Consider the following 11887-nt stretch of genomic DNA (forward strand, 5'->3'; position numbering starts at 1 on the left):
ACAGGTGATTCTGTTCAGTTTGGCAACATTGGAACCACATAGAATAGGCAATCAATATATTAAATAAATATAGTATAGCCAATATAATATTTCGTGTCAATATGGATATAATATCTCTGCTCCGTTGTCATAACGAATCTCCCGGATGATTATTTCGGATTATAAAAGAACCAAGCCTCCCAAGACTATGCGTGTGTGTGTGTGTGTGTGTGTGTGTGTGTGTGTGTGTGTGTGTGTGTGTGTGTGTGTGTGTGTGTGTGTGTGTGTGTGTGTGTGTGTGTGTGTGTGTGTGTGTGTGTGTGTGTGTGTGTGTGTGTGTGTGCGTGTGCGTGTGCGTGTTCGACCACAGGGTCCACCTGACCCACACCTGACCTAGTGGGTTCGGGAGAGGTGCCAACAGTTACCTCATATGATAACTGGTTAGTCGCACGCCCACAACTCCAGCATCTCCGTTGTTATCATAGTCATCTCTACAGACATGCGGTCACGTGCGTGCCGATGCCGAACTCCAAGTTATGTTCTGTGTCTCGAGCACGTCGAGGAAGAGTTAACCCGGGTGCGCCCCCGCACTCACCTTACTAAGAGCGGAGCGCACGTGACATGGAGAAGCGTGGACGTCGAACCCCGCAGAACAGATCGAGGCTCTCTGCTGTTGTTGTTCATTTGTTCATCACTCATCCAATCATTTGTTTATTATTTTATTCCATTTCGGATGTCATCACTAATATTAAATCAGTATCAGATCGGCAGTATGGATGCAGGTTATGAAATGGGACTGCAATACCACACCATGTTCGTATACACACGGGTGACCCCGTTGCATCATTGCACGCTGGACACATTATTACGACCGTGATCATACCAGTGTGTCACTGGATTTGACCCTAAATCGCCCACAGACATTGTCTTCGCCTTCTTTAAACTGCGGCCGACGCTCGACCCCCTAAAGTGAAGGAATGACCCCCCCCCCCCCCCCCCCCATACACATACCCCCCCACACACACACACACTCACACCCCGGCCGCCCCGTTACCCAACGCGGAGGAGGCAAGCTGCGCTTTGACATTGAGAAAACGCAGCGTCGCACCAAAACAAACGACCACCCACAAACAACACCACACACACACACACACACACACACACACACACACACACACACACACACACACACACACACACACACACCACTCACCAAAACACCAACAACACTCATCGGGAGGAGACAATGCACGAACAACGTGGTGCCGGGTAGCCTACTACTGATGAACGCTGCTGGCGTTGTGTAGAAAATGCAAAAAAATAGATATGAGAGGACATACCTTTGTGCTTCTGAAATAAGAGTCCGATCAGGGCAACGGGAGCCTCGTTCCTGTTAAACCACTGGTGGCTGGAGATGCCGCATGTCCCTCTGGTTAACAACACAGCGCTCCGGTCAGTGGGTTCCGTAAATACCGAGTACCGGATCGTCTCCGTGCTCCGTGCTATGTGAAGAACTTGCTCTCGCGCACGCTCTCTCTCTCTCTCTCTCTCTCTCTCTCTCTCTCTCTCTCTCTCTCTCTCTCTCTCTCTCTCTCTCTCTCTCTCTCTCTCTCTCTCTCTCTCTCTCTCTCTCTCTCTCTCTCTCTCTCTCTCTCTCTCTCTCTCTCTCTCTGTGTCTTTCTCTCTCCCTGTCTGTGTGTGTGTGAGTGAGTGTGTGGGTCGCTCGCCCTCTCTCTGTCTCTCCCTCTCCGTGTCTGTAAATGTATGTTAGTAGGTCAGTCGTTGCATAACTAGGCGCTCTGGGTGCCTAGTCACGTTTTTGCGTCTCGCTCTCGCGCCCGTTTCTTAGAATCCCGTTGCGGGGGAAGAGTGGGACGGGGGACGGTGGGGGGGGGGGGGGGCGAGGGATGAGCGGGTGGGACACGGGAGGTAAGGACTATAGGGCTCGGAGCCAATTTCGATGAGATGCTATGCGAACGGAGCCATTATAATGTTAGGCTATTCTCCTGGCCAATTAAGCTCCCTTCAACTGCATTGCCATATAGTTGTAGAGCGAGAGAGAGAGAGAGAGAGAGAGAGAGAGAGAGAGAGAGAGAGAGAGAGAGAGAGAGAGAGAGAGAGATCTGGTAGGCCTCCTTACTCAAGATATAGAGATTTATGCATCAGAATGCATCGTGGGGATTTCTGTTGGGAAAACTGTGCCCATTGGAGACATACAGATCCAAATCAACGGGAATCTACCGATCTGGTTGAATGAAACCTGTTTCAAACACAACAATGTCAGGACAGATTCTTGAGTGATGAATTCCTCAGCAATGATCAATGCAACATTAACGTACACGATCAGTAATATTCCCACCATCTTATGTTTCTAAAATTGAGGTGGCCGTTGCAATGTGCCTTTGCTGATGTAGGCCTACTAGTCCTCTCATGTAATGTTGACCTACTGTCTGGAACTCTGTGTGTTTTGGTTACTTCATCTGAGTGATTGTATTTCTGCTGCTCCCAATGCCCTCTGTCGGTCCTGCTGAGAATAGAACTGGGTCGCGGGCTTTATGTAGGTGGTCCATTCTGACCAATCACATCTATCCACTTATGTTTACTCAGGGGTGATAAGGATTTAGAAAGAAAGCAATAGAGGGAGCAGAATGGAGCGACGTGTGAACTGCAGTGCTGGTGTTGGTGTTGTGAAACAGAGTGGATCAAATTTGAGATTCATTACCCTATGCATCAGGAAGGGAGACACTAATTATGCACAGGGGTGACTTACTAAACCAACCCGTGTTAAAGCTGCAAGCGTAGCTCAAAATAAGTTGATTTATTTAGCAGAATAACCTCCGTAGTACTCAATGCCTTTTTACTCACTGAACGTTTCTTTAGTTAGGACCACTGGGGTCTCCATGGAGACAGAAAATCAGAAAATAAATTGCGGTCTTACAATCTCAGCGCACCTATTTTCTGCAAGAAGTAGACTGCATGATGAGAACCCGTATCTTTTGGAAGAATGTGATGGTAATGAAAATCGCAATGCATCATAAGATATAGCACAGGAATAACAAATTATTTACTTATTTAATTATTAAGGAGTTATTGTACTTTTTTTTTTTACAATACATTATAGGGTGCGCTATTAGCTCCCAGATTTACGTTCACAAAATGGACACACCCTAATGTGCATTGGTAATGAAAATCGCAATGCATCATAAGATATAGCACAGGAATAACATATTATTTACTTATTTAATTATTAAGGAGTTATTGTACTTTTTTTTTTTACAATACATTATAGGGTGCGCTATTAGCTCCCAGATTTACGTTCACAAAATGGACACACCCTAATGTGCACTGAGGGCTGAAAGTGGACCAATTAGAACACAGCCTAGTACTTTTCAAACGAGTTTGGGTCAAACTAGTGGAATCATTGAGCCAATAGTCACTGATGGGAGGAAGGATTAGGTTCAATGATCATGTGACTAAGGCTTGTGATCCTCCTGGCAACAGAGCAGATAACGGAGGAAGATATTCTGGGTAATGATGCTCGCTTCCTGGTTGCCGTGGAGACCGGGGGGGAAGCAGAAAAGAGAAGGTGTGGTTGTTGACCGGGTGACCGTAGCTCAAACACAATTAAATTTCTCTATAATGATCAGTTACTTGGCTTGATCTTGATCAAAATCTCATTATTTCCCTCGACCCATGCATGCGCACACACACACACACACACACACACACACACACACACACACACACACACACACACACACACACACACACACACACACACACACACACACACACAGACACACACACACACACACACACACACACACACACACACACAACCACAAACAAACACACTCTCTCTCTCTCTCACACACACACACACACACACACACACACACACACACACACACACACACACACACACACACATACATATTCTTGGCTTGGTTTTCTTGCCCTATCTTCTGATTTGGAAGCTAGAGGATAATGTGAAGGTTGTTGGTGTAAGTGTGTGTGCGTGTGTAAGTGTGTGTTTATATTTGTATGCATGCATGTGTGTGTGTGTGTGAGTGCAGTGTGTGTGTCAGAATGCAGTGCGTGTGTGCATGTGTTCGTGCGTGCGTGCATGCGTTCGTATGCGTGTGTGGGTGCAGGCCCTGAGCGATTAGGGACAGTGTGACCTGCAGTACAAAACAGATAAGTGCATGTTATGGATGATCTAGATGTCACAGTGACCTACAGAAGACAGGCCAGGTGGTCATCACACTGCTTAGCAGCAGACAGTGACTGCCAGGTAAACGCATCAAGATCATCAGGGATGTTGCCAGCTCCTAGGATTTAACCTGTGGTCTTTTCCCACGATTTTTTTTTACAAATGTTTTTTTTTTAACCTTTTAATTATTGGATCTCAGATGACATTATATATTGTATAATGGTATAGATAGTTTCTAAATGAAAAAAGGTTTAGTGTAACAAAGACAATGCAACTTTTACGAGGTGATGTTTTGATAATAGGTTAGAGGGTCATGTTTGATATCAGGTTAGAAATGGTCAAATTTGGTATAAGGTTAGAGATTATTACTTACTAAATGTATGGTTTGAGCTGGTTATGTTCAGGTAATTGGTTAGAGATGGTAAGTAAGGTCATATGTAAGAGATAGTTTATGCATTCGGTTAGAGGTGGCTATTTTAGGTATTAGGTTAACGGGTCAAACTGCGTTGTTCACAACAGTGTGAACAAGTGCATCATGGGAATAAGCCAGACGTGTGTGTTAGCATCCACGCTAACGTTTTCACACAGGCTTCTTGTCTCTGAGCGGCGGCCAGACTGGAAGCCCCCTCACACCCGTCAGCCTCCTCCCAGCGGAGAACACGGTGTTTGATCACACGGCGACAGCCTGCCATCGCGCCACATGGCAGCTCCCCGGGACAGACGCCATCTTGGAGCGCCAACCGGGCCGCCTCGCCAACTTCCTGTCGGACTGGCGGCGTCTTGCGTCCTGAGGGGTTCCTGATTGGCTGATGGATGAGGGGGGGGGGGGGGGGGGGGTAGCTGAGCTGGTCCTTCTCGCCGCTTACAACGTGTCGACCTCTGGAGCGGAGCCGTGCAATGGGAACCGCTCTTCTGAGGCGTCGTTATGTAAACGAGAGGATAAGCATACTGTAGTTGGTCGTTTCAGGAGGTCCCCCGTGCTTCTGATGTTTAACCCCTCCTTTCTATTCCCCTCTCTCTCTCTCTCTCTCTCTCTCTCTCTCTCTCTCTCTCTCTCTCTCTCTCTCTCTCTCTCTCTCTCTCTCTCTCTCTCTCTCTCTCTCTCTCTCTCTCTCTCTGTGTGTCTCTATCTGCCTAACTCTCTCCCTATCCCCCTACCTTACTCTCTCTCTCTCTCTCTCTCTCTCTCTCTCTCTCTCTCTCTCTCTCTCTCTCTCTCTCTCTCTCTCTCTCTGTCTCTCTCTCTCTCTGACTGTTTTAATTAGGCTATATTTGGAACGCTAGATTGAGAAGGCAATCCAACACTCATTAGCATATGAGTCACTAATCGTTCACCCGTAACTCTCCTTTTTCCCCTGAGCGTACCTTTGTAAGTTAAACACAAGGGATCCCTGTCGTTAAACAAAGCTCCTTAGATCAACTTAGATCCAGAGACTAATGAATAAATCATCCATTTTATTAATGAACAACATTCTGCAAGAAGTAAATACGACGAGAATATATAAAAAAAATCATAACTTCATATTAGAGATGTGCACATCCTGATTCTCCCGCTCTTTGTTCCAACCCGCAGCACGAGACACTGGCCGTGAACCTCCCCCGATCCCGCGCGCCCCATCCTCACCACCCAACCGCACCCAATCGTTTCCCCCTTCTAGCTATGTCTGTGAGTGTTCCCATGGCAACTGTCGCAATGCCTGCCTGGCAACAGGCTTTATCCTCTTACTGAAAAAGGGGTGGGAATAAGGGGCAAAATGTGGGGGGAAAGGGTGGGGAGGGGGATTTTGGGGATGCGGTTATTGAGGTCTCGCGTACGAGGACGGCGCGCGCGGGAAGTAGAGCCGGCTATTACCCTCATCAAGTTGAAACATTTCAATTTTAATCCACCCTGCTGCACCCTCAATACCTGCCACCACAGCAAGGACCCTCCCGGTAAACCAATAAGTGGGATACTGCTCCGCTTTCATTGATGCAAGACTATAGATCTATAGATATATAGATCTTAACTGGCCTTGGTGAAGGCGCGAATAGGAAGGCCTAATCCTGTGAACACACTCTGGGGCGGGTAATCGGTTTGTTCAGCCTCGATCCGTGGTTTGAAAGTGATGAACGCAGAATGACACACGCTGAGCTGAATGAATGAATGAGAAGATTATTTTGAGGTTTATTTTTCCAGAGTCAAATGGAGACCAGGGTTGATGACGTCTGTAGAACCATGCAGCGGATGCGTGCGTCAAAGCGTCGTTTGGGCACCCCCGCGCACACAGCATGTGCCACGCCGCGGTATCACCTTCACACTATTGTCCTCAGAGACGCGCAAACTGCATAGTGACAAGGACAAAATGACATATTAAAAGCGTTGATGTCTCATTTATGATGAAATGCAAAAATAAGGCGTAGTTTCTGCCGTATCTTCTGTCAAATTGTTAATAATATGTAGGGTAATTTCGGTCACGAACCGCGACTGTTTGAGGAGCCAACATGTGGAAGCTGCTGCCCCCCTCTGACTGAGTAATAATATTGCATTCATGGTAATTGTAAAAGTGTGTGCGTCACAAAGGAAGGTTGAGGTACTAAATTTAAATGTGTGAGAGTGATGAGATTCAGTGGAGTAGAGGAATTTGATCCTTTTTCCGGCTTGTCTGAATATGTATCTGTTGTGTTTCAGCTAAAAGGTAATTCCCTCTCCTGAGTCCTGCTGTGAGGACATGATCCTAGTATTGCAGTCTGATGACCCAGGTCCACCTACGTCCGCTGTCCACTCAGAGGGATCCAGTGCTGATGGGCTTGAAATGGGAGCGTAGGCAAGCTGTGTGTGCAGACAGTTATCTCTGAGTGAGTCAGTGTTGAAAACTACAAATCGATTTTTAATACATTTCGAGGTTAAGACTCTGTAGTACAGTGACAAACCCATGATGGGAACACGAATAAGTTAGTGTGTGAAGGACGAATCAAATCCCGACAACATATCAGAAAACATACAGCACAGAGTACACAACAACACAATATTTAAAACCAAACTGACAAACAGAAGACTTTTCTTAGACATTTGTCCATTAAGTATGGTTTTCCCACACAGAGTTATGATGTGGTCCATTTCAGTCTAGACAAATTATCTCCAGTACACCGTGATGAGTTCTCTGGCCCCGGCTGCCTTTGAGTTCAGTTCCTCAGTGGACCTTGGCCATGAGCTGCTGCGTGAAGAGCTTCTTGAGCTGGGCCACCTCCTCGCTCAGGGAGCTGAGCTGGGACCGCAGCACGCTGTTCTCGTTCTGGTAGTCCCCCCCCAGGGAGGGTCCGCCCGGCGGGGTCTGCCTCCCCCCCCGCCCGGCTCCGTCCTCCGTCGTCTCCGGCGGATGCACCCACAAGCCCCTCACCCCGGGACCCTTGGCCAGACACGCGGCGGCGGCGGCGAGCGCCCCCCCCTCGCCGCCGCCGCCGTCCCCGCAGCCCGGGACCTTGAAGCGCAGCTTGTGGGGGAGGGTCTTCATGCCGTCGGCGGGGCAGAAGGCGGGGGGCGCGGTCGGGGTGAGGGTCCTGTGGCCCTCGGCGGCGGCGGAGGGGGCGGGGGGGGAGTGGTGCGGCTCGTAGCCCAGGTCTTCCGCCGCGCCTCGCGGGGACAGCTTACCGCCGTCGCTCAGCCGGTCCTCGAAGTACACGGGGCTCCCCACGCTGGAGCCCCCGGAGAACCCCGAGTCCTCCGACAGGTGGCCCTGCCCGGGGTCCCGGATCGGCCGCAGGCTCTGGCTGTGGTGGGGGTGCGACACAACCGCAACGGCCCCCGGGAGGTCCCTCTGGTGGTCCGCCCTGGGTAGGTAGTAGGGGCTGGGTCTCTGCGGGGCGGGGTTGGCGAGGGGCAGCATGGGGCTGCTGGACGGGTCTTTGACCAGGCCGAAGCGGAACTTGAGCGCCAGCAGCTCGGCGCGCAGCCGAGCGTTCTCCTCCAGCAGCGCCAGCACGCGGTTCTCCAGCACCATGTCGTTGACGCGGCGCTTCTCCCGCGAGCGCTTGGCGGCCTCGTTGTTCTTGCGCCGCTTGTCCCAGTAGCCGTCGTCCTTCTGGTCCACGGGGATGAACTCGCGCTTGCGGCGCAGCGCCGCGTTGGACGAGGGGCTGGCCTTGCGCTTCGCCGCGGGGGCGCGGCCGAGCAGGGAGTGGGCCAGCAGGCTGCTGGAGGTGAGGAGGGACACCGCCTCATCGGTGAAGGACAGCGGGCTGCCACCTCCTCCTCCGCCCTCCTCTCCTCCGCTCAGAGGAGAGAGCCCGCCCGGGGAGTGCATGGTCCGCACATCGCCTCCCTCCTGCGACATCCTCAAATGCTGAGACTCGTCAAACATGACAGGAGCGCTCATTAATTATTTTTTTATCGTTAACAAATTCTTCTTCAAAAAGGCCGATGCGACGTCGGTCGGAGATCGCAGCAACAGTGCCACCTGGTGACCAAAAGAAAGAAAGACAGAAGGAGATTTAGTGGTTATGCAATGAGTATTATGCAACCTCATTATATCGCTCCATGAAAGCTGCCAGCCCTTTGTAATGGCAGTGCACAATAGCTCGTAATAGAAGCAACAGGCGTCAGAGGAGGATGTCCAGACAATCTGCATCCCCTCGTGATGACGGAGAACGTAGAAAAAAAATACAAGCGATTGTTGCTGTCAATTACATAACGTGTGGAAATGGTATGAGCCCACATGAATATACCGGTATGTGGAAATGTACAAGGGTTGAACATTAAGACAGAAGTTTTCAAAATGAAATAAAATTATACGAAATAAAACTACGACACCAACAATATGTTATATTTTCTCATCTCGGGTCTGAGAGATGTTTATTTTAAAAGTCGAACTTGAAATTGTTAAACTGATGCATTTTCATAACTCCTTGACATCGACACCTGATTGATGTACTTTATCTACCAAGTCTTACTTAAAAAGTGCGTTGTTAAAAGTGTGCAGATGATCTTATTTGTCACTGTTTCCTTTTAATTGAACGCTAAGCATACTATAGCCTTAATATTTTAAAGAGGCACATATATATGGGCCTGTATAAAACCCATCCATTTTTGTCAAAGGGATAACTCTGGATTTAAATTCCATTCCAAGTATGTTTTACCCTAAAATCTTTTCAAGCAATGTAGCCTGCGGAAAATAAAATGAACAATTTTACCTCAGATCTGTGCGAGAAGAATGTCTGTAAACACTTTTCCTTCTCCGTCCTCCAACAATATTCTCTCTTCCTTCCCGACTCCGGAAGAAGCTGTGTGTGTTGTGTTTGCTCCGTCCCGCTACGGTCCCACTCTGTCGTCTCCCACCTTCCTCTCCCTGCCCCACTGAGCGCTGTAGTTATGAGATCGAGCCGGCGTTACTTGGTGTTATCGCGCTGTCTCGTCGTCCGCGCGCTGTGCTCCACTTGGACGCTGCAGACTCTATTTGTAACGTCGCGCGCAAAGTTCAGCCAAGGACGTCGCCTCTCCTCACTTGAACCAGCGGGGCTGTGTGTGTGTTCGCTGCTTGGGCCGCCTCCTTTCCAACAGCAAGTGGACCCTCCCCGACCATCCTCAGCTGACCCCGATTATACCACACAGGCGGAATCTCATAACAATTACGTAATATTGCTTTAGAGAGAGAAAAAATGCTCTCTCTCTCAGCTCTGCTGTCTTCCCAGCCACTGTTTTGTAACATTCATAATCTCTGAAAGACATAATCAGGTAACAAAATAATATCAACACAGTGCCTGGCTTGGCTTATGGACTTTAAGATCAGGGAGGGTTCAAAGAGAAGCTGACCCAGACTGCTCTCTCCGGGGAACACCACGTGATAGCTGTTTGGCTTATTAGAACTCATTTCAGGGTATTATGTCCTCCAATACGACGCCATGTAGTAAAAATAACGTACGCGTCTTAGCATTCCACATAAAGAATCAGGTCTTATTCGGAGGCCTACACCTCACGCCACGACTGTTGTCGTAACCCGAGACTAAACTTGAAAACACAATCTCGCGGGGGAGGTGAAAGGTTATCAGCTCAACTCCCACCGCGGGACAAAGTCAACAGGGCAGGCCTTCCTATGTCGAGAATGTCAAGAATTCACCATGTTTTCAAGGAACCATCAGCAGTTACTTAGGATGATCCCTTCCACTTGTGTGAGGCCCGCTCCCTCCATTGGCCCCTCCCCTCTCGATCTTCAGGGCTCCTTGGTGTAGGTAAGACTCCACCCACTTCTGAAAAAATCCCGCCCCCTCTGCCCCCCCTAGCTCATAGCCCCCTCTTCCGGGCTCCTCAGTGTAGGTAAGGCTCCTCCCCCTTTTGCGAAGCCCCGCCCCATCCCCCCCCCCCCCCCCCCATAAGCCCCTCCCTCCCGGTATTCAGGGCTCCTTGGTGTGAGAGGGGGAGGAGAGCGAGTTGTTGTGTAATGCGGCCGATGACTCAACGTGAGGTTGGGTAACTCTCTGAGAAGACACGCCTCGTTTCAAGGAAATCCAGGAGAGCCGTTCACACAAAGGTCCATAACTCTTACGCAGGAGGCCCCGGGGAGACCCTTGATCTGCTCTTCCGAAGCATTCCCTTCTGGGAAGATGTTTCACCACGGACCACGTGATTCTATTGAGCTGTCCGCCCGCCTTTCTGTTGTTCAGGGTTTTATGAGCCCAGTCTAGAATGTAAGTCACTGATCTGTGGCACTGAGACACCCATACAACGACAGACACACAGACACACACTCACACAAAGACACACAAAGATAAACACACACACGCACACACACACAGATACATTAAAGCAGTCACATGCACAAAAACATACACACACACACACAGACACACACAAGCACACACAGATACGTTGAAGACGTCACACACACACATCCACACACACACACACACGCACACACACACACACACATACACACACACACACACACACACACACACAGATTGGTTGAGGATAATGACCCATGGCCAATGTGGGTTGTGTGTTACTATACATGTTATGCGCCAGGTTATTACGTTATTTTTTGCATTGTGTGTTTTGCCGTGTGTGTATATGTGGCAACTGTATGCACCGTTTTCTTTACTGATTGACGAAGGCATGACCCTACTGTGACTCTGATTGGCTCTTCCTAGCGTGGATGTGTATCACGCAGCCCTTGCTGAAAGAACAGAAGGTGGATGCTGTCATGCTGCTCTCGGCGAACTCCACGGGAGAAGTCTGCCTGCAGGGCTGTCTGCCAGAGAGCTTTCTGCTAGGAAGGCTTTCTGAAGTCAGGCGGCATAGTGTAAGGAGTGACAGGGTTCATATAGAGAGGTCGTGGTGAATGAGTGTGTCAAACGCACGACTAACACCCAGGAGACTCGGGCTGTAAGTCATTGAAGTAACTTAGTCAACCAAACAACTTTGCAGGTATATGTTGAGGTGGATGAACACTAGACACTAGTTGTTGGGTATCAGTGCTGCTGTACCGGTCTTCATTCCTATCGTCATGTATGGTGATGGGGCTGTTAATGTCAGGTCACTAAACATTTACATTGAGGGCATTGACGCTTTCATCCAAAGCGACTTACATCAGTTAATACACACATTGACACACCGACGGCAGAGTCAACCATGCAAGGCGACAGCCAGCTCGTCAGGAGCATTTAGGGAAGTGTCTTGCTCAGGGACACATCAACACTCAGCTAAGAGGAGCTGGGGATCGAACT

At 49.3% G+C, this 11887-nt stretch overlaps 2 protein-coding genes across 2 annotated transcripts in view; both read right to left on the reverse strand.

Moving 5' to 3' along the window:
• LOC130398789 (uncharacterized) overlaps positions 1–1543 on the reverse strand; it is an 11391-nt gene extending 9848 nt beyond the window's left edge. Inside the window, exon 1 of the mRNA XM_056604944.1 lies at positions 1320–1543. The gene's annotated coding sequence lies outside the window, so the exon portion shown is untranslated. The remainder of the gene's footprint in view (positions 1–1319) is intronic.
• A 4019-nt stretch (positions 1544–5562) lies between these two features.
• nfil3-6 (nuclear factor, interleukin 3 regulated, member 6) lies at positions 5563–9742 on the reverse strand. The gene is made up of 2 exons (XM_056604945.1): positions 9359–9742; positions 5563–8625 (listed from the first exon to the last, which is right to left on the reverse strand). Exon 2 carries the CDS (start codon positions 8542–8544, stop codon positions 7363–7365), a length of 1182 nt encoding a protein of 393 aa, XP_056460920.1. The 5' UTR covers positions 8545–8625; positions 9359–9742; the 3' UTR covers positions 5563–7362.
• Positions 9743–11887: the final 2145 nt, after the last annotated feature.

Source organism: Gadus chalcogrammus, chromosome 2, assembly GCF_026213295.1.
Source record: "Gadus chalcogrammus isolate NIFS_2021 chromosome 2, NIFS_Gcha_1.0, whole genome shotgun sequence".
NCBI classification, from domain to species: Eukaryota; Metazoa; Chordata; class Actinopteri; order Gadiformes; family Gadidae; genus Gadus; species Gadus chalcogrammus.

Coding starts and splice junctions, on each gene's coding strand:
- nfil3-6 (XM_056604945.1), bottom strand. CDS start 8,544: ATGAGCGCTCCTGTCATGTTTGACGAGTCTCAGCATTTGAGGATGTCG.